The sequence below is a fragment of the Peromyscus leucopus genome, chromosome 6 (assembly GCF_004664715.2).
Source record: "Peromyscus leucopus breed LL Stock chromosome 6, UCI_PerLeu_2.1, whole genome shotgun sequence".
NCBI classification, from domain to species: domain Eukaryota; kingdom Metazoa; phylum Chordata; class Mammalia; order Rodentia; family Cricetidae; genus Peromyscus; species Peromyscus leucopus.
The window spans coordinates 18,624,580-18,647,520 of NC_051068.1; the positions used below are offsets into that span (position 1 = coordinate 18,624,580).

The following is a 22,941-nucleotide window of genomic DNA, read 5'->3' on the forward strand; positions in this document are numbered from 1 at the left end:
CTTGTAGTCCCACTACTTAGGAGGGTGAGGAAGGAGGATCATTTCAAGGCCAGGTACATAGTAAATATGAGGCCAGCCTTGGCTATGTGAGATTTTGTCTCAATAAACTAAATTTAGTAAGTTCATGAGTCTATTTTTTTTTCCCCTTGAAATAGGTCTTGGTGTGTAATGCAAGGTGTCCTAAAATCTCAGTTCGCCTAAAATCTCAGTTCTTCTTCTGCAGCCTCTCAAGGGTTATGGCTATAGTCAGCTATATATTTGTATATTAGTAAAAACTGTGGTATGCTAATTATGAACAGGACTAATATAGAATAGGGGAAGGAAAATTTTTCTCAGACTTTTAACATCCATTAACCAGAAAAGTGTATTTCTTAGATTAGATTGAAAATGACCAAAGTTCTTAGACTCACAGTATGTTAGCATGAAGAGAAATTTTAGAAAGTACGTAGTCCCATACCTCCCTTTTGCACAGGAGTGTTTGGTTTTATTTCCCTTTTGTGGGAAATGAATATGTGAAAATAATGTGATTTTTTTGGTATTCACTCAGTTAATCTGGTCTTTAAGCAGACCAGATCTGATTCTGAATGACTGATACAGAGGGCCACATTATAATTGGTTCTAAAGTCCTTTGTGAGAAAGATGAGTTAGGATCAGTGTTGGAGAGTCTTAGACATCAGGGCGGTTGGTGGCTTTTTCTCTGCCACTGGGACAAGCCATCTGTGGAATATATTCTTGTCTTTGATAGGACTAGAACCATGTGACACTGATATTTTAATCTGAAAACATTTAAGGGGCCTGGATGTATGCTTTTAAATTTATAAGCTCATAGTAGATTATACATTTTCTGCTGGTATACTCATAATTGGTGATGTTTTGGTTTTCTTATGAAAAATCACTAGATTCTATTAATGCTTATCTTTGAAATTACACTTGGATCATCTGACTAAAACACTGGATAATGTCTGATGGCTGCTGAACATGGTGATCATAGTTCTTTACAATTTGTTGTTCTTAACCCCATCTTCAGGGAGTAAAAAAATCTTTGTGTATTTAAGGATACTGGTTATAGTTTCATATTTTCTGGAATTTAAAAATCATTACAATAAAATATCAGGATTGGCAAGATGGCTCAGCAGGTAAAGACTTGCCACCAAGCCTGACAGCCTGAGTTCCATTCCCAAGACCTACATGGTAAAAGGAAAGGACCTACTCTTATAGGTAGACTTTTCTGTGTCCTGGCAGTTGCTCCCAAATAACCACACAGAGACTTAGTATTAATTGTAAATGCTCAGCCAATAGCTTAGGCTTGTTTTTAGCTAGCTCTTATACCTTAAATTAACCCATTTCCATTAAGCTGTGTGCTGCCCTGGGGCTTGTTTACCTCATGTATGTACTTCCCATCCTGTTCGCTCTGCACCTAATGTGGTCTTCTCCTGACTCCTGAGACTCTGATCCTCTTTTTCTCCAGTGTTCTCTCTGTCCCGAAAATCCTGCCTAACCATCGGCCAATCAGCTCTTTATTAGCCAGTGAGAGTAATACATATTTACAGTGTACAAAAAGATTATTCCACAGCACACTTTTGAAAATTTTGGCCTCTGAAAGAAAACAGTTGATGTGTGAGAAAGAATTCTTAGATAAGTTGCTAGTTAAGCCTGGTTTTGTATGAATACTATGTAGGTTGTAGTCTTCACTTCTAAATAGGGGGAGAACTGCTTAACGACTGGAAACCTTTCTCAGGTAGAAAGCATTTAGGCTAAACTTTGAAATAGCTGTACTAAAAGTTAATAAATGTTTAATAAAAGTTTATTGCAAATAAAATTTGAAAATTGGTTTGTAGAAGTATAAGGATTAATTCTTAATACTCTAGACCATCCTATTCATTCTTTTCCACAGAGTCAGTTTTCACCTCTCTAATTTTTTAAAACCAATATGTAATTTATTTTTATTTTATTTTGTTAGGAAGGAAGTGAAGGACGGGTATTAGTCCTTGGGGCTACTAATCGCCCTCAGGCGCTAGATGCTGCACTCAGAAGACCAGGACGATTTGATAAAGAGATTGAGATCGGGGTTCCTAATGCCCAGGACAGGCTTGATATTCTCCAGAAGCTTCTCCGAAGGGTGCCACACTTACTCACTAAAGCTGAGCTGCTGAGGCTGGCAAATAATGCCCATGGATATGTTGGCGCAGACTTGAAGGCTTTGTGTAATGAGGCAGGTGAGAGTGACTATCTTTGATAGTCTGTATTGACAGTTTATGTATATACTGATAATTTGTCACTTCTTAATAGAAATAGCTTTATTTTGTTTAGTCATAAAATATATGTATTGAAAATGTATGTAATTTAGAAAACTATGAAGAACGGAAACCACTCTATTTTTACCTTTTCAAGCTCACCACCTCTAGTAGAACATACTCTCAGATTTTTCCTCAGCACATGTGTGCATGTACACATAACCAAATGTGCAGATGTTATTATTGATGACAGTGTTATTACTGTGTTGTGGAACTCAGGAAGTTAGTTTTATTTTTATTTTTTAGTGTTTGTGTTGGAACCAACATAGCAAAACTCAAGAATGTGTTACAGTGACATTTTAACTGCAAATGTATGAGGACATGATGGAATATGTGTGTACACATGTACCATAGTGCATGTGAGGAGTTTAAAGGATGATGTCAGGTGTCTTCTCTTTGCCATTAATCTTACTTGAGATAGAGTCTCCTTTTTTGCCCGAGTACATCAGGCTAGAGGGCCCTTGAGTTTCTGGTGGTTGTTTTTTTCCTTTCTCTGCCTCATGCTGCTGTAAATGCTACACGTGCTACTGCATTGCTTCTAGCTGTATCCTCATGCTTAATGCCACGGCCTTTACCCCACTGGACCATGTTTGCAGCCCCTGTACTTTTGAAGCTCTTCTGGACAGTACTTTAGAGTATTTTCAACTATGGGAAGTATGTTTAAAACAAGGTAGCTTTTATAAGCTGTTGAAATAGTTGATTCAGCAACCAATTTATTGAAAAACCCCATTTTGTTTTCCTGAAGGATTTTATCCTCTTAAACTTTTAAAAATCAGGCACATGTCTGTAATCTTAGACGTATTCCCAGGCCTCTGTATGACGTGTTTTCATGTCCTTTCATATGCTGGGCTCTCTTTCTCTACTGTGGCATTATGTTGATTACAGTTTGTCATCCATCTTATATTTTTATATTACACTTTGAAAAAGGTTTAATTCTTGTAATAGTGGAAGAAATCTGTTTTTAAATGAGAAATTTCATTTAGAGCTTTAATTTTGAATGACCGTCAACTTTTGTGCCTAAATAACCAATTTATATTTGTATAATTTATTATGCTTTGAAGATTTCTTTGTTCCTTTCAACCTTTTTTAAGAAACAATTTATTTTTTATTTAATTTTGTGTATGTGTGTTTGTCATATGTGCATGAGTGCTGGTTCCCTCTGAAGCCAGAAGAGGGTGTGTGGTCCTTTGGAGCTGGAGTTACAGGTAGTTGTGAGCCACCTGATGGGGATGCTGGGAGCAGAACTGAGGTCCTCTGTAGCAGATGCTCAAATGATGAGCCATCTCTCCAGCCCCTTGTTTTATCCTTTTTATCTGCCTCCATGTGAGTATGGGAAGAGAAGGAAATACAGGGAAATAGATTCGGATGATATATATAAGAATATATATAAGAATGCTTGAATGTCTTGATGGAAAAAATTTTTTCATTTTCCCACAATTACCATTAATTTCCAAGTTGGAGAACTACTGGGTGGGGGAAGTGGTGAATAGAAAACAGTATTTAGTATAATAGAGCATGAGGATAGGTCATTTTTTGTCTTCTTTCTATGCTGCTTTTAGCTTCCTAGGGAGCAATGGGTCTTAATGTAGAAATAAATTTACTGTGATCCAAGAAACAGATGTATCAGTGGATAACTTTGCTTCTTTTTGTCTACTAAGTGGTAATTAAGAGTCTGGATTACTGTGTTGATCTGTGGACTTGCCCATGATGCCTGGACAGGATCTAGTCTTCAGTCCTTTAACAGATATTTTCTGACTTTATACTACATTCAGCTGTACTGAGAGAGACTTATGATTCTTACTTTTCAGAAAGAGTCTAACAAAGGAGAGAGATGTGTAAAGAACTGCTAGTTCCGTAACGAAGTAGTCATAAAGATGGGGGGAATACGGTGATTTTCTCAAGGAAAGGAAATGTGGTTATATAGAAAATGTGGCTTCTGTGAAGCCAAAAGAGAAAAGAAGAGTTTCAATTGGATTAATTAAGGAAGAGAACATGTCTCTTCACCCCTCTCACCAGTCCTGTGAGAGAAGCAGGTCAAGTAATAAAACGTGTTTAGAATGGGATGGCTTTACAGTTTAGTTATAAAATCTGTATAAAGTAAAAAAGAAAAAATACACAAGTATTTTCTGATCTATCTTTTCCAGGACCTGATCTGTTTTACTATAGACAATTACTTTCTCAACTGTGAGAAGAAGATAGATTTTAGAAAGATTGGTGATAGAATTAGTGTCCAGTATGTTAAATTAATGGTTTGAGTATGTTGTCCTGAATGCTAATATATGTTACAATATTGGTATCATTTTAATCTTCATATAGCAGAATAAACTAACTTTTAAGAACAGGGTGTCAGAATGTTGCTACAAGGAATTTTCTAATGAGGCAGGATAGCAAGTGAATAGCTTTTCAAATTTAAAAAATGTATTTATTTTATATGGATGGATGTTTTGCCTGCATGCATGTTTGTGCCTGTGGAGGCCTGAAAAGGGTATCAGATCTCCTGGGACTAGAGTTAGAGACAGTTGTGAGCCCTGTGTGTATGCTAGGAATCAAACCTCTGTCTTCTAGAAAAGTAGCCAGTGCTCTACTGCTGAGGCATCTCTCCAGCCTTGCGAATAGGTTTTGAGGAAGAGTTGGGTAGATTTACATTTAAAATCAGGTTTGAGCCTTATTCTCCATTTGTGAATTGAGTAGCTTAAGGGAGATGACATTGGGGTGTTGTTGCAACCATGACTTTGATTGGATAAGAGAAAGGGAGAAGATGACACTCAGTTATTCACTAAGCCTTCTGTGGCCTCATCATACAGAATCCCTGTAGTGGATAGATACAGCTGGTTAGTTTTCCCAGAGTATGGGTTTCCAAGCTGTCCCACAGTGTGTAGGACTGAGGCTGCATCTTTTTTGATGAACTTATGCCACACTTGCTCTAACCTCTGGTCTAGTTCGTCTCTGTATCCGTCTCTTAATTTTGATGCTATCTAAATATGAAAATTGGAAATATTACAATAGGATGTACCTGGCAACTAGATCTTTGTCCAGCCATTTATAATACTTAATGTTGATAGTCGGGAGTCAGACTTATTTCAGATGTTAGATTTTGAGGTAGTGATGTGCTGTGCACAACTTTTCCAGAGACTTCTGTTTTGTAGCTCACCTTTGTAAGCAAAGAGCAGCTTTTTGAAGTATTTTTATCTGAAGTGGATATACTGCTTACAACCTACACTGTCTTATCCTGCCTGACACTCAAGTCAGTGAGTATCATCTGGGCTTCGACTGCCTTTCTGACTAACTAGTTGCATAGCTTTTTATTCCCTTGTTTTATGTTTTAAAGTAACATAGACAAGCAGAGTGAACTCTTGGAAAACATGAAATGCTAATTATGTAAACTGTGATGAATGTTGGAAGATTCTTAGCAGTAATGTTTCCCAAATATAGGGATTTATTATAAATTTACCTTCTAAGACTGCCTGATTATATTATGAAATAGAACTTGATTTCTTCGGGGGGTGGGCTGTCAAATTTTTAATAGAGAAAGGAAGAATTTACTCTGTATCGCTGAGAGTTTATCTTAGCATTCATGTTAATTAAACATTGTTTCAACATATTCATATCAAACAGGTCTTTCTAAGATAGCGTCACAGAACAGAAGAAATTCCAACTTATTTACCTGTTGATTTTATTGTTGTAGCACTTAAATTGGTTTAATAACAATATTGAATCTGATTTTTGTGTCACAAAGAAATTCTTACCTATTGTGTCCAGAGCTGTGAGATGTTCATACTTGCCACTTCTCCCTGCATTCCCAAACTGGCTTTTTTTTAGCAGAAATTTTTGGAGCATCTGCTTTGTATCTAATAGTCTGTTATGAAAGGATCGGTTTCTGATATTTTTCACCAAATTTTGAATTCTACCAACTTTATTTGAACTATTTTATTGAGTCTATAAAAATTCTGTATTTTGAAGACCAGGGAAATAACATGGTTTATTAGAAGAAAGCTTGCGGAGCTCTGGGTTAAAATGGTAGTTTTATACTTTATCAGCTAAGAAGTAAGGCAGTCCATTCTGCCCCTTGATTTCTGTTTCTTTAGAAGTTAAACAGGGGAAATAGTCTTAAGATGTCACAGTAATAGTCTCTTTTTATGTATCTGTTTTATTTACTATTAGTGCTATGCTGGAAGAGATAGACTTGCCTTCTATATCCAGACACACGGGAGCTCAATGTGTTTGTTGAATAGATGATTATTTAAGAGGCTCTCAGTGAATATCAAAATGAATGCAATGTCAGTTGCAGGAGGCCATGGGAATATACAGCAGGTAACAACTAGTGTTCAACAGGTCGGCACACCAGACAAATAACTCTGATGGTGGGAATCCCCACCTGGCAAGGCCGTGGGATCACTGATTGCAAATGTCCTGTTGCTGCTGTCTGTAGTTTTTCTCATGTGCCACTCCATTTCTCCCTTAATAACAGCTCTGTGTATTTTCCCACTGTTTGTGTATATATCTCGTGAAAATATTTCATCTTTAGGTACACTTATAGCTGTGGATGGCCAGGAAGATGATTTCTGTTTAAGCTGTATAATTCGGGTGAATTGCAATAATACTAGAATATTTTTCATAACTGACATAGGAAAGTAACAGTATTCTCTATCATAAAGACAGCAAATTTTAGACTTCAGAACAAATTCAAAACAGAGTAGCTTCCCCTGCAGAGAATTCACAATGCAAATTCTCAGGTGTTTATTGCTGAATCAAGGTCAGACTTGAAGCAACTTTGGTAGACATGACGTAACCCCCTGCAGCAATTGACTTTCTGCATGTACTCCCAGCCTCAGTTTATGTTGCAAGACTCAGGATTCAGCCAACTAACTGTTATTGTTAAGTCCTGAATTTCAGTGTCTCTTTCTGTTTGGGAAAGAGCTGTGCGCACTGCCAAGTGTTACTCACTGACTGGTCAATATGGACCCCCCCGCCCCCGAGCCTGAGAAAAACTGTATGACTTATGTGTTAGGAGAATGGGTCAGACCCTGAAAATGTAACATATACTTGTCTAGAGTTTGGCTGTGATAGACAGAAGTAGGGCTGTGAGGCAGAAGTGTGTGTGTGTGTGTGTGTGTGTGTGTGTGTGTGTGTGTGTGTAGACAAGGAAGATGAAGCTGTATAGAAAAGAGGTGTAGAGAGTGAGTGAGTGAGAAGATGAGTAAAGAGTGAGTGAATGATGTAGTAGTGTGTGAAGGAATGTAGCAGAGTAGAGAGAAGAAATATATATAGAAAAGAGATGTGTAGCCGGGCGGTGGTGGCGCACGCCTTTAATCCCAGCACTCGGGAGGCAGAGCCAGGCGGATCTCTGTGAGTTCGAGGCCAGCCTGGGCTACCAAGTGAGTTCCAGGAAAGGCACAAAGCTACACAGAGAAACCCTGTCTCGAAAAACCAAAAAAAAAAAAAAAAAAAAAAAAAAAAAAGAAAAGAGATGTGGAGCTATGTAAAAAAGAGATGTAACTATGTAGAAATAAATGGCTGTGCAGGAGAGAGATGTATATATGTAAAGAGAGATATATAGATGTATGTAAAGAATATAGCTGTGTGGAGATAGATTGTTAGAGGATTTTTCAAGATGAAGTTAAAGAGAAAGTTACCATCAGAAAGTGTGCATGTTTCCTATTTTTCCCCTCAGATAAAAAAGTCTAGCCTCCAGATATATAAAAAATTTTTCCCAAAGTCCTGCTACTCTGAGGCATTTTGTATACAACCCTGGAATAGTTTTAAGAGCTGGCCTCCCAGACTGTGTTAGTCAATATTGAAGACAGCCTGTAGTCCATGAGTATAACTTCTCAGTATTTTCTTTTAAAAAATTATTTGCTCAGTGTGTCTGTATCCACACGTGTCTCAGCACTTTTGTGGAGATTGGAGAACAGCTTGAGGGAGTTCATTCTCTCCTTCAGTCGTGTGGGTACTGGGGATGGAGCTCAGTTTGTTAGGCTTATCATCAGGCACCTCTACCCATCCACTTGACCTTGGCATTTAATTGCTTTTCTTTAATATAAATTGTGACTGAACTTGCAGGTAGTATATATATATACAACAATGGTAGTGATTGCCATCCTTATTGAAAATTGTTTTTTAAAAACATACTTCCAAAATAATAGCTTTACTCCCCCTCTTAAAGTTGTGGAGTTTCCTCTTTTACTCATCCCACCTTCCATAATGTATTTATTTGTATAATATATTTTAGAAATTAATATTTTTATAAGGACTCAGTCATGCAAACCATATTATGTCTAATAGTATATTTATACATTAGACAGCTTTACAGAAATGCCCTATAGTAATCAGAGTTTCTATATAGATAATTCATAAAGCTTTTTTTTATTTATGGATTTTTCCTAAGTCGTCATGGTTTTAAATACTTTGATTAAAGTCACTTTTTAAATTTAGCACAGTATTTTAATTTGGTCCTCAATTGAAAGAGAGTTGCCAACATATTTTCCATACATTTCATTCATAAGCATGCACATAAGGGAACCATTACAAAGAACTTTGCTTCCTGGTTTATCGTGGAGGGTGGGATTAGATACCCAATAATCTTTTCATGCTTTAGTAATAAAATATTAAGGAATAAGATCCAGTTTTTAGAGTTTAGATAAAACACTTTTATTTTGACTTTAGTTTATAATTTCTTAAAGTACCGTCTTAGTGTTATTTAAAACCACTTGTTTTGTGTAGCTTTGTTATTCATTCGCCCCCAATCTTACTTTTACACATTCAGTTTTTAAATGAACTTACTGAAGTATTCCACATGGGCGTGAAAGTGCATAAACCATAGCATAGATGAATGAATTTTCTGAAGTGAACTTAGCAGTGCTTAGACCAGTATGGAGGAAAATAGTAACTGTCTGGACCACTCTCTCTGGGTCATATCATACTATCAGCTCAAGAGACAATCACTATTGGCTTTTAACACTGTGGATGAGTTTTTCTGTTTGCTGCTGTCATCTTTGACCCATAGTGTGTGATTCAAGAGTTCCAGTATTTTACTCTGAGTAGCAGTTCATTTTTATTTCTGTATTCCATTATACAGATGTTATGAATGATAATGATAATTTACTATGTAGATAGTTTCCTTCATACTGTGTCTATTTAAATTCTCAGTTTTTTTCAGTGTTCCTTTAAATATTGTTGCTTTGTAGGGATTCTTGATATGTAGCTTCATGTGAGGCCTAGTTGGATGTGTGTTTTTATAGCTAGAGTTTTCCTGCCTGGCCCACATTCAGGACAAATCTCTCTCACCCACCAGTCCCAAAGCCGCTCAGACCCAACCAATAAACACAGAGACTTATATTGCTTACAAACTGTATGGCCATGACAGGCTTCTTGCTAACTGTTCTTACATCTTAAATTAACCCATTTCTATAAATCTATATCTTGCCACGTGGCTCGTGGCTTACCAGCATCTTCACATGCTGCTTGTCCTGGCGGGGGCTAGCAGTGACTCTGACTCAGCCTTCCACTTCCCAGAATTCTTCTCCTCCTTGTCCCACCTATACTTCCTCCTTCCTGACTACTGGCCAATCAGTGTTTTATTTACTAACCAATCAGAGCAACACATTTGCCATACAGACCATCCCACAGCATGTTTTATTTCCTACAGAACAGTCAAGTCTATTTTATGGCTTAAGTATTTATTTACTCTTCATGATATCTTTGGAGGATCAGAAATTTGAAATTAGGCACATTTATTTTATATATTTATTAATATAATACATTCAGTTTATCAATCGTGTCTTATTTAAGAAATTGTGGTCAGTGAGTGTAGCTTGGTGGTAGAGCACTTGGCTAGCATGTATGAAGACCTGGGTCCATCTACAGCACCTCTGAATAAAGATAGTAATGGTGGTCAAGTGTACTGTCATGGCTATTTTCTTTTACCAGGACTTCTGGATACCTTTTTTTTTTTTTTTTTGCTTTCATATCACCACCTGAAATTGGTTCACTTCTTCCATTTGGATATTTAACCAGCCAACACAATTCACTGAAATGATGATCCATCCTATTGCGCTGTAACAGTTTAAATCTGTTCTGGATTCTGTGTTTATCAATCTGTTATCCTTACACAAAATATTTAGATGTATGCATGTGTGTATCTTATCTACCTGCCTACCTCTTTTTTCTGGGTTTGGGAAGCATCCATAGAATTTTATAATTTAATTTGGTAGTCTCTATAACTCCATAAAATGTTTTGAAAAAGAGAATGTTTTACTCTCTCTCTCATTGTGCTGGAGATCAAATCCAGGAGCATTTACTTGTTTCAGTTGTATGTAAATTCCTTTGTTTTCTATGTATAATATTGTGTTATAGTTTTCTCTATATATAAAATAGATAATATGTTTTATTTCATTCCTTTATCTCTACAACATTATTTCTTTCTCTTGACTTAATGTACTAGATGCTAAAACCTCCAAAGTAATAATTACGAAAAGGTTGGTACTAGTGATCTTACTGATTTTAATGGGAGAATTTTACCAGTAATTTTTTATTGGCAATATTATTGCTATGTATTTCTAGATGAACTTATAAAGTTCCCATGCAGTCTTGTTTTTAAAAATTTGTTTTTGTTACAGTTCTTCTGTGTCTGTTTACATAGTTCTATGTCATCTTTATATGTTAATTTGAAGAATGATATTGATGCATTTTCACATGTTAGATGAATCTTTCTGGATATGGATACAGCTTTTTTAAAATATATCTTAAAATTCAGGCTGATGTTTTGTTTAGATTATTTGCCCAGTGCTCATGGGAGTGATTGACCTATAATTTCATTTTCTTATAATAATCTTTCAAGTTTTACGGAGTAAGATTATGTTGGCCTTATGAATCAGGTTGCATGAGATGTCAATTACCTTTCAACATTTTAGAAGGCAGTAAAACAAATTTGAAAGATAAGCCTAAACAAATAGCTTACAGTTTTTAGATAGCAGAAAAGTCTATTTTTTAAATGTTTGTATGTACTGTTATTTGTATATGTATATATGTGCATGTTTGTGTATGTGTGAAGGCCAGAGGTAGATAACTGGGTATGTATGTACATGTTTGTGTGTGTGTGTGAAGGCCAGAGGTAGATTTTAGTTGTCTTCTATCCCTTTCCACCTTATTTTAGATAATCTCTCAGCAAACCTGGAGCTCACTGATTCCCAAGCCTGCCTGGACAGCAAGCCATAGTGATCCTCCTGGTCCAGTACTGGGAATATAGGACATGCCATGACACACCTTTTTTACATGGATGTGGGGATCAAATTTAGGAAGTATAAAGTGCTTCCATTCTGTGCTCAGAACTAAGGCTACAGTGTAGTCGTGCTCTGCAGCGCAGGGAAACACCGCACCAATTGATTGTGCATTGAATTTTGAATTAACCATTGCCAGATTCTTTTTGGTTAACCCCACATTCAGTTATATGACTTTATATGGAGTTCCTGTCAACAGTTAAGAATTTGGCCTCTAGACTTTGCTACAGCTCTATGCACTTGAAGCTTCATACCTGGTATTTGAAGGAGGTAGTTGGACATTCAGTCTTGCCAGTGTTTGAACTGTAAACAAATGTCAAAAACAGAGATTATAGCATATTTGACTATTCTGGTTAGAGCTGTCTTTTAAGCTATTCTCTAAATTTTATTTTAAGGGTCTTTTGGGTTTTTTTTTTTTTTTTTAAAGTGCATTACTACTGTGATACTACTCCTGTGAAAAACAAATAAACAGTTCTTTCCAGTTCTCCAAACCATAAACTTCCTTGAGTGAGCCTTTTACCTCCATTCTTCCATCTCCAGTCTCCCTCAGTGCCCTAGTAAAAGTATCTTTTATTACAGACCTCATATGTGCATCTAATTCTCAAGTCATCTTCTCTCTTGTGTTCTGTCTTCTTTCAGATCTTCTCCTAGTCTCTCTAAACTTGTGGCTTGGTTTTAGTGCTTTCAGGAAAAGGGCAATAGCAAAAGGCACATTGCTATTGTACTTATTTTAATGACACCCTATCAACGCTATTTTGATAAACTTTGATTTTCTTTTTAAATGTTGTTTGTAAATTGTTTTGTCAGTTTGTCATCTTTCCACTGCTTAAGTACTTGAGTTGTGCTTTAATCTGCCATATATTACTGTCCCCTTCACCATTAATCCCACTCAATTTTATACATTCCTGTAAGTGCAAAATACTGTAAATGCTGTAATACCCACAGACTTTGGGGTTAGTCATATGTTACCCAGTTGGTATTTATGGAATACGTGATCAGTTTTGTATTATTTTCCTCTTCATAGGTTTGTATGCCTTGCGAAGAATCCTGAGGAAACAGCCTAATCTCCCTGATAGCAAGGTGGCTGGCATGGTGAAAATTACCCTGAATGATTTCTTACAAGGGATGAATGACATCAGACCTAGTGCTATGAGAGAGGTAGCGATTGATGTCCCAAATGTAAGTAATTTATACTTATGCAAGCCTTACTATTTGAATAATATTCTTAAGAAAATTGAGACTCCAAGATGACCGACTTACTAGACTAACCTTTTTTAATATATACATTTAACAAAAAACGTTCTCTTGAGATAGTTATAAATTCAGTGAAGTTCTATGGTAACTCAGAGAGGCCCTGTGTTATATATCCTTTGCCTGGTTTTCTCTGGTGACAGAGTCCTGCAAAACCAGATGAGATATGCACACTGCTAAACTCTGCTGCTTTGACTTTAACTTCCTCACTTTCAATTGGACTTTGAGTGTTAGATGAATTTAGGCATATGGGGTTTTGTCAGATGGAAAGACTTATGTTTATCGTATTCAAATTATCACCACACAGTTCTCACACTGTTTTCAATGTCATACTCAACTCAGTCCTCATCCCACTTCTAAAATTTTATTATTTTAAAAATACATATAAATGGAATCATTTGGATACAACTTTTTAGAATTAACTTTTTTTTTTTTTTTTTTTTTTTTTTTTGATATATATTTTTTATTTTACAATATCATTCAGTTCTACATATCAGCCATGGGTTCCCCTATTCTCCCCCTCCCATGCCTCCCCTTACCCCCAGCCCACCCTCCATTCCCACCTCCTCCAGGACAAGTCCTCCCCCGAGGATTGTGCTCAACTTGGTAGACTCAGTCCAGGGAGGTCCAGTCCCTTCCTCCCAGACAAAGCCTAGTGTCCCTGCATAAGTTCCTGGTTTCAAACAGCCAATTCATGCAATGAGCACAGGACTTGGTCCTACTGCCTAGATGCCTCCCAAACTGATCAAGCCAATCAGCTGTCTCACCTATTCAGAGGGCCTGATCCAGCTGGGAGCCCCTCAGCCTTTGGTTCATAGTTCATGTGTTTCCATTCATTTGGCTATTTTTTTCAATAATTGAGTAAAACTGAAATTTATTATATGCCACAGTCGTCCTAGGGACCTCCATGCTATATATATATATATAGCCTTTATGGTTCTATGGGTTGTGGTCTGATTGTTCATTTTATATCTAGAATCCACCAATGAGTGAGTACATACCATAACTGTCTTTCTGGGTTTGGGTTACCTCACTCAGGATGATTTTTTCTAGTTCCATCCATTTGCCTGCAAATTTCATGCTTTCATTGTTTTTCTCTGCTGAGTAGTACTCCATTGTGTATATGTACCACATTTTTTTTCATCCATTCTTCTGTTGATGGGCATCTAGGTTGTTTCCAGGTTCTGGCTATTACAAATAGTGCTGCTATGAACATAGCTGAGCATGTATCTTTATGGTATGTATCAGCATTCTTTGGGTATATGCCCAAGAGTGGGATGGCTGGGTCTTGAGGTAGTTCGATTCCTAATTTTCTGAGAAACCGCCATACTGATTTCCACAGTGGTTGTACAAGTTTACATTCCCACCAACAGTGGAGGAGTGTTCCCTTTGCTCCACATCCTCTCCAACATTGGTTGTCATTGGTGTTTTTGATCGTAGCCATTCTAACAGGTGTAAGGTGGTATCTCAGAGTCGTTTTGATTTGCATTTCTCTGATGATTAAGGATGTTGAGCATTTCTTTAAATGTCTTTCAGCCATTTGTAGTTCTTGTTTTGTGAATTCTCTGTTTAGCTCTTTAGCCCATTTTTTAATTGGACTGTTCAGTGCTTTGATGTCTAGTTTCTTGAGTTCTTTATATATTGTGGAGATCAATCCTCTGTCAGATGTGGGGTTGGTGAAGATCTTTTCCCAATCTGTTGGCTGTCTTTTTGTCTTATTGACTGTGTCTTTTGCCCTGCAAAAGCTTCTCAGTTTTGAGAGGTCCATTTATTAATGGTTGTGCTCAGGGTCTGTGCTGTCGGTGTTTTATTTAGGAAATGGTCTCCAGTGCCAATGCATTCAAGAGTGCTTCCTATTTTCTTTTCTATTAAGTTTAGTGTAACTGGATTTATGTTCAGGTCTTTGATCCACTTGGACTTGAGTTTTGTGCATGGTGACAGATATGGATCTATTTGTAATCTTTTACATATTGACATCCAGTTATGCCAGCACCATTTGTTGAAGATACTTTCTTTGTTCCATTGTATAGTTTTGGCTCCTTTGTCAAAAACCAGGTGTTCATATGTGCATGGATTAATGTCAGGGTCTTCAATTCGATTCCATTGGTCCGTATGTCGGTTTTTATACCAGTACCAAGCTGTTTTTATTACTATAGCTCTATAGTAAAGTTTGAGGTCCGGGATGGTGATGCCTCCAAGGGTTGCTTTATCGTATAGGATTCTTTTAGCTATCCTGGGTCTTTTGTTTTTCCATATAAAGTTGAGTATTTTTCTTTCCAAGTCTGTGAAGAATTGTGTTGGGATTTTGATGGGGATTGCATTGAATCTGTAGATTGCTTTTGGTAAGATTGCCATTTTTACTATGTTAATCCTACCTATCCATGAGCATGGGAGATCCTTCCATTTTCTGATATCTTCTTCAATTTCTTTTTTTAGAGATTTAAAGTTCTTATCAAAAAGGTCTTTCACTTGTTTAGTTAGTGTTATCCCAAGGTATTTTATATTATTTGTGGCTATTGTAAAGGGTGATGTTTCTCTGACTTCTTTCTCAGCCCTTTTATCATTTGTGTATATGAGGGCTACTGATTTTTTTGAGTTGATCTTATATCCTGCCACTTTACTGAAGGAGTTTATCAGCTGTAGAAGTTCCCTGGTAGAGTTTTTGGGGTCACTTATGTATACTATCATATCATCTGCAAATAGTGAAAGTTTGACTTCTTCCTTGCCAATTTGTATCCCTTTGATCTCCTTTTGTTGTCTTATTGCTCTAGCTAGCACTTCTAGTACTATATTGAATAAATATGGGGAGAGTGGACAGCCTTGTCTTGTTCCTGAATTTAGTGGTATCGCTTTGAGTTTCTCTCCATTTAATTTGATGTTTGCTGTTGGCTTGCTATAAATTGCTTTTATTATGTTTAGAAATGTTCCTTGTATTCCTATTCTTTCTAAGACCTTTATCATGAAGGGGTGTTGGATTTTGTCAAAGGCTTTTTCAGCATCTAGGGAGATGATCATGTGGTTTTTTTCTTTCAGTTTGTTTATATGGTGTATTACATTGACTGATTTCCGTATGTTGAACCATCCTTGCATCCCTGGGATGAATCCTACTTGGTCGTGATGGATGATTGTTTTGATGTATTCTTGGATTCGGTTTGCCAATATTTTGTTGAGTATTTTTGCATCAATGTTCATGAGGGAGATTGGTCTGTAGTTCTCTTTCTTTGTTGTATCTTTGTGTGGTTTGGGTATCAGGGTAATTGTAGCCTCATAAAAAGAGTTTGGTAGTGTTCCTTCTGTTTCTATTGTGTGGAACATTTTGAAGAGGATTGGTATTAGTTCTACTTTGAAAGTCTGGTAGAATTCTGCACTGAAACCATCTGGTCCTGGGCTTTTTTTTACTTGGGAGACTTTTGATGACTTTTTCTATTTCTTTAGGGGTTATTGGTCTATTTAAATGGTTTATCTGGTCTTGATTTAATTTTGGTATTTGGTATTTATCCAGAAAATTGTCCATTTCTTCCTGGTTTTCCATTTTTTGTGGAGTACAGGTTTTTGAAGTATGATCTGATGATTCTCTGGATTTCCTCATTGTCTGTTGTTATGTCTCCTTTTCATTTCTGATTTTGTGAATTTGGGTGCTCTCTCTTTGCCTTTTGGTTAATTTGGCTAGCGGTTTGTCTATCTTGTTGATTTTTTCAAAGAACCAACTCTTTGTTTCATTGATTTTTTTGTATTGTTCTCTTGTTTTCTATTTCGTTGATTTCAGCCCTCAATTTGATTATTTCCTGGCGTCTATTTCTCCTGGGTGAGTTTGTTTCTTTTTGTTCTAGAGCTTCCAGTTGTGCTGTTAATTCATTGGTATGGGATTGCTCTATCTTCTTTATGTGTGCATTTAGAGCTATGAATTTTCCTCTTAGCACTGCTTTCATAGTGTCCCATAAGTTTGGGTATGTTGTACTTTCATTTTCATTGAATTCTAGGAACTCTTTAATTTCTGTCTTTATTTCTTCCTTGACCCATTGATGTTTCAGGTGGGCATTATTCAGTTTCCATGAGTTTGTGGGTTTTCTATAATTTTTGTTGTTATTGAGTTCTAACTTTAAGGCATGGTGGTCTGATAAGATACAGGAGGTTATTCCAATTTTTTTTGTATCTGTTGAGGTTTGTTTTGTGTCCAAGCATGTGGTCAATTTTTGAGAAGGTTCCATGGGGTGCTGAGAAGAAGGTATATTCTTTTGTGTTAGGATGGAATATTCTGTAGATATCTATTAGGTCCATTTGAGTCATAACATCTGTTAGGTCCTTTATTTCTTTGTTAAGTTTCAGTCTGGTAGATCTATCTTTTGGTGAGAGTGGTGTGTTAAAATCTCCCACTACTAATGTGTGGGGTTTGATGTGCGTTTTAAACTTTAGTAGTGTTTCTTTTATGAATGTGGGTGCTTTTGTATTTGGAGCATAAATGTTTAGAATCGAGACTTCATCTTGGTGGATTTTTCCCGTGATGAATATGTAATGTCCATCCTGGTCTCTTTTGATTGATTTTAGTTTGAAGTCTATTTTATTAGATATTAGGATAGCTACACCAGCTTGTTTCTTAGGTCCATTTGCTTGGAAAACCTTTTCCCAGCCCTTTACTCGGAGGTAGTGTCTGTCTTTGGAGTTAAGGTGTGTTTCTTGTATGCAGCATATGGATGGGTCCTGTTTTCTTATCCATTCTGTTAGCCTGTGTCTTTTTATAGGTGAGTTGAGACCATTGATATTGATGGATATTAATGACCAGTGATTGTTAATTCCTGTTATTTTTTTGGTTGTGTTGTGTTGTCCTTCTGTGGTGTATGTTGGTGTAGGATTATCTATTGCTTGATTTTTCATGGATGTGTTTAGCTTCTTTGGGTTGAATTTTCCCTTCTAGTGCTTTTTGTAGGGCTGGGTTTGTGGATAGGTATTGATTAAATCTGGTTTTATCCTGGAATATTTTGTTTACTCCGCCTATGGTGATTGAGAGTTTTGCTGGGTATAATAGTCTGGGTTGGCATCCGTGGTCTCTTAGTGTCTGCATGAGGTTTGTCCATGATCTTCTAGCTTTCATAGTCTCTATTGAGTAGTCTGGTGTTATTCTGATGGGTTTGCCTTTATATGTTACTTGGTCCTTTTCCTTTGCAGCTCTTAATATTTTTTCTTTATTCTGTGTGTTTAGTGTTTTGATTATTATGTGGCGAGGGGACTTTTTTTTTGGATCCAGTCTATTCGGTGTTCTGTAAGCTTCTTGTATCTTCATAGGTATTTCTTTCTTTAGGTTAGGAAAGTTTTCTTCTATGATTTTGTTGAATATATTTTCTGTGCCTTTGAGTTGGTATTCTTCTCCTTCTTCTATCCCTATTATTCTTAGGTTTGGTCTTTTCATGGTGTCCCAAATTTCCTGGACGTTTTGTGTTAGGACTTTTTTGTCTTTATTGTTTTCTTTGACTGATGAATCTATTTTCTCTATCATGTCTTCAGTGTCAGAGATTCTCTGTTCCATCTCTTGCAATCGGTTGGTTATGCTTGTTTCTGTAGTTCCTGTTCGTTTTGTCAGGATTTCTATTTCCAGCATTCCCTCAGCATGTGTTTTCTTTATTGTCTCAAATTCATTTTTCAGATCTTGGAATGTTTCTTTCATCTGTTTAATTGCTTTTTCTTGGCTTGATTTGATTTCTTCCCATTTTTTGTTCGTTTTTTCTTCCATTTCTTTAAGGGAGTTTTTTATTTCCTCTTTAATGGAGTTTTTCATTTCCTCTTTAAGGGAAGTTTTTATTTCCTCTTTAAGGGAGTTTTTTTATTTCCTCTTTAAGGAAAGTTTTTATTTCCTCTTTAAGGTAGTTTTTCAATTCCTCTTTAAGGAAAGTTTTTATTTCCTCATTGAGGAATGTTTTATTTCTTCTTTAAGGGCCTCTATCATCTTCTTAATGTCATTTTTAGGGTTGATTTCTTCTGTTTCTTCTGTCATGGTATGTTTAGGTCTTGCAGGTGTAGAATCACTAGGTTCTGATGTTGCCATATAGGTCTTTATGTTGTTGCCTGTATTTTTGCACTGGCGTCTACTCATCTCTTCCTCTGTGAGGTGCAGGTGGTGTCTGTGTCTGAGAGTGCCTCTCTTGTTCTAATTTTTAGTCTTGGTTTAGTAGTGGTTCTTGGTTAAATTGGTGCTATTGGGCTATTTCTTCAGGGGCAGCTGATTTCAATCGGTGAATTATATACTTATGATTCTGGTGATCTGGTTTGGTGTCTGGGTAGCACCTTCTTCTGTGTTCCCAGGTCACGTTTTGTTCATTTGTCAACTCCTCAGCTGATCTTGTTTCTTCAGACTTTAAACTGTAGGCATCTGAATCCTCTCCCAGATGGGTTTCAGCTGAGCAGGGTAGTCTCACCAACACCTCCAAGTTGTTGGGTTTCACAGGATCAGCAGCTGGGCCCTGGGTTGTCCTCAGACGGAGTGTTCAGATTCGTTCTGGTTCTGACCCACCGAGATAGCTTCTTCCCCAGATGTTGGGGTTAGGGGCGTCCCTGTTCCAAGCTGCGTCTGCTTGTCTCCGTCCCTCGGCCTGTTTACCTCTGCAGTCTGCCGCCGGGCCTGTATGTCCCTGTCCGCTGCCGCTGGGTCTGTCTGCCTCTGGGGGCCGCCACTGGGCCTGAATGTCTCTGCAGGCTGCAGCCGGGACTGGATATCCCTGTCAGCTGCCGCCGCTGGGCCCGTCTACCTCAGCAGGCTGCCACTGGGCCCGTTTACCTCAGCGGGCCGCTGCTGGGCCCGTCTACCTCCACAGGCCGCCGCCACAGGCCTACCTGCGTCTGCTTGTCTCCGTCGCCGCCGGGCCTGTCTACCTCTGTGGACTGCCGCTGGGCCTGAATGTCTCTGCCGGCTGCCGCCGCTGGGCCCGTCTACCTCAGTGGGCTGCTGCTGGGCCCGTCTACCTCCACAGGCCGCCGCCACAGGCCTACGTGCGTCTGCTTGTCTCCGTCGCCGCCGGGCCTGTCTACCTCTGTGTGCCGCCGCTGGGCCTGAATGTCTCTGCCGGCTGCCGCCGGGCCTGAATGTCTCTGTCGGTCGCTGCCGCCGGGCCCGTTTACCTCAGCAGGCCGCCGCTGGGCCCGTCTACCTCTGTGGGCCGCCGCTGGGCCTGAATGTCTCTGCCGGCTGCCGCCGGGTCTGAATATCCCTGTCGGCTGCCGCCGCTGGGCCTGTCTACCTCAGCGGGCTGCTGCTGGGCCCGTCTACCTCCACGGGCCGCCGCAGCAGGCCTACCTGCGTCCGCTTGTCTCTGCCGCCGGGCCTGTCTACCTCTGTGGGCCGCCGCTGGGCCTGAATGTCTCTGCCGGCTGCCGCCGGGCCTTAATGTCCCTGTCGGCTGCCGCCGCTGGGCCCGTCTACCTCAGCGGGCTGCCGCCGGGCCCGTTTACCTCAGCGGGCCCGTTTACCTCAGCGGGCCCGTTTACCTCAGCGGGCCGCTGCTGGGCCCGTCTACCTCCACAGGCCGCCGCCACAGGCCTACCTGCGTCTGCTTGTCTCCGTCGCCGCCGGGCCTGTCTACCTCTGTGGACTGCCGCTGGGCCTGAATCTAGAATTAACTTTTTGACTTAACATAATTCCCTTGAAATTCATCTAAATCAGTAGTTCTTCACTTTTGACTTTTGGGTGTCAAACGACCCTTTCACAGGGGTCGCATGTCAGATATTTACATTATTGTTCATGGCAGTAGCAAAATTACAGTTATAAAGTAGCAACACAATTTTATGGTTGGGGTCACCACAGTGTGAGGGACTATATTAAGGGTCGCAGCATTAGGAAGGTTGAAAACCACTGCTCTAAATAGTTACATTTTTCAATTTGTTCTTTTTTATTTGAGTAGGTGTCACAAGGGATGTCCAAATTCAGGTCCTCGTGCTTGTCTCATATATACTTGATCTTTTTAGCCAGTTCTTTGTGCCTTGCCTCAGGTTTTATGGTTTCATTTTTTGTTTTAAGACCTTGATGAGGCAGAGTGGTAGGAGTGATGACAGAGAATGTTCCTCACCTGTTTAAGTTGGGGATTGAAAGTGAGGAAGGAGGAAGCACAGTCCACCCTAAAGGCACATAACTGTGACTTTGAACCTTTCATGAGGCTCTGTTTTGTAACGTTAATACATTGGCCTTTCAAGGAGGTTTTAAGATCCAGACTGTAGCAATATTCTATAATAAATGCATTTATTGATGGTATCTTGGTTTCCTCCAGTTTTTTACTACTGTGAATGACGCTGGTATGGACTGGTATTCTATGAATGTAAGTTTTCCTTTCTCTTGAATAGATGGCCAAAAGTAAAATTTAATTGGTAGGTTGCGTTTTATATAAAGCATTTTGTAGTAAGTTTAGTTTTATTAGAAAATAATCAGTGAACCTTTTTCTAGAACAAACAATTTGATCATTATCAACTAATGGTATTTAATGTTTCTTCAGGGCTTATTACACACAGTTTCACAGGAACAGAAAGTACCAATTATGTGTGTGTTTTTGTTAATGTCCCTTATGACCTAGCTATGCCTGATCTTCAAGAAAAACATGATCTGGATGATTAGTAATAATAATTATTGCTAGACATGGGTGTCTTACTGCCATGTTGTTTTCTATTTTATGGTTCCTTTATTCTTTTGTCCTTTCTCCTCATGATTTCTGTATCTGTTACAGATTTCTTTTTTGTGATTATGCTTACCTCTGATTTCTAATAGTGCAAAGATTATTTTAAACAGATAAATGCAGCGGCACACATGCTTTACCTTTGCATCTTTAATAATACTGATATCACACTTCACATCATTTATATGTTGTCTGTCTCTTCAAGTTACTGTAGTTAACTAATAACACATTTGTCCTTTAGGTTTATAGTAGAGTTAAGGTGATGTATGTACCATTGTTAACAGTTTATGCTATCTGGATTTTAGTATGTTGTTACTATAATAGGGAGTATATATTTTATTGTTAGCATCCTTTCACTTCAAGTTGAAAAAATGCTGATTGCTATTTCTTAGAAGGCAGATCTAGTTATTTTTGCTTGTCTGGTAAAACATTTCATTTTCTTTCATTTCTGAAGGTTTTTTTTTTTTTTTTCCTTTTTTTTTTTTATATAGCCTTCTTGGTGGATTATTTTTAAAATATATCTTCTAGTTCTGGAGATCTGGCTCGTGGTGGAGCATTTACCTGCTATGCCCAAGGCCCCGTTTTCATCTCCAGTTCCACAAGGAAAAAGGTTATCTCAGCCTTCCTAGCCTGCAAGGTTTCTGCTGAGTATTGTCATTGGGGATGCAGGGTGCAGTGTGCATGGTGAGCTGCTTTTCTCTAGCTGCTTCAGCATCCCTTGACATTTGAAAACTTGGTGGTGCATGTTAGTGAATGGTGAAATCTTTATATTTATTGTATTTGGAGTCTTCAGACGTTTGGGGATCTGTATGTGCCTGAGCACAATGGGGAAGTTTGCTGCCATTATCTCTTTAACCATTAACTAAACTTTCTGCCCCTTTTTTTGCCCCTTCTGGGACTTTTCATGTTCTTTATGTTTGTTTGCTTGATGGTATTCCACAAGTCCTATAGGCTTTTTTCACTTCATTTTCCCACCATGTTAGGCAATATCAAAAGATCTGTAGTCTAGTGTGTCACCTGCTTGATGAGCTATTGACATTTTTGTTTTGAATTTTTACTTTCGTCACTGTGTTCTTCAACATTAGAATTTCTCTTTTTTTCATTTTTTCCTTTTATTGAAAATAGATTGTTTTCTTATACAATATATCCTGATTATAATATCTCTTCCCCCTGTTCAGTTAATCTACCCCCTCCCCGGGACTCCCAGCCTCTTCGCTCCTATCCACTCCCTTCCCTTCCCTCCTTTTCCCTCCCATCCCTTCCCTTCCCTCCCTTCCTCTCCCCGCCAGATCCTCTTCTGTCATTAGAAAAGAACAGACTTCTAAGAGATAACAGCCAAACATGACAAAAATAAAATATAAGATGAAGCAAAACCCATCATACCAAAGTTGGACAAGGCAACCCAACAGAAGGAAGAGAGTCCTAAGAACAGGCACAAGAATCATAGACCCACTCATTCTCACACTCAAGAGT

General features: G+C 38.3%; 1 protein-coding gene across 5 annotated transcripts in view; it reads left to right on the forward strand.

The window, feature by feature from the left end:
* The window catches only part of Spata5 (spermatogenesis associated 5), a 183,177-nt gene that overhangs the window by 23,656 nt on the left and 136,580 nt on the right, over positions 1 to 22,941 (forward strand). For all 5 annotated transcript variants that reach the window (XM_028889824.2, XM_028889823.2, XM_037206555.1 and 2 more), the window contains exons 9-10: positions 1,961 to 2,216; positions 12,594 to 12,748. In XM_028889824.2, the coding sequence (XP_028745657.1) occupies positions 1,961 to 2,216; positions 12,594 to 12,748 (411 nt within the window). The remainder of the gene's footprint in view (positions 1 to 1,960; positions 2,217 to 12,593; positions 12,749 to 22,941) is intronic.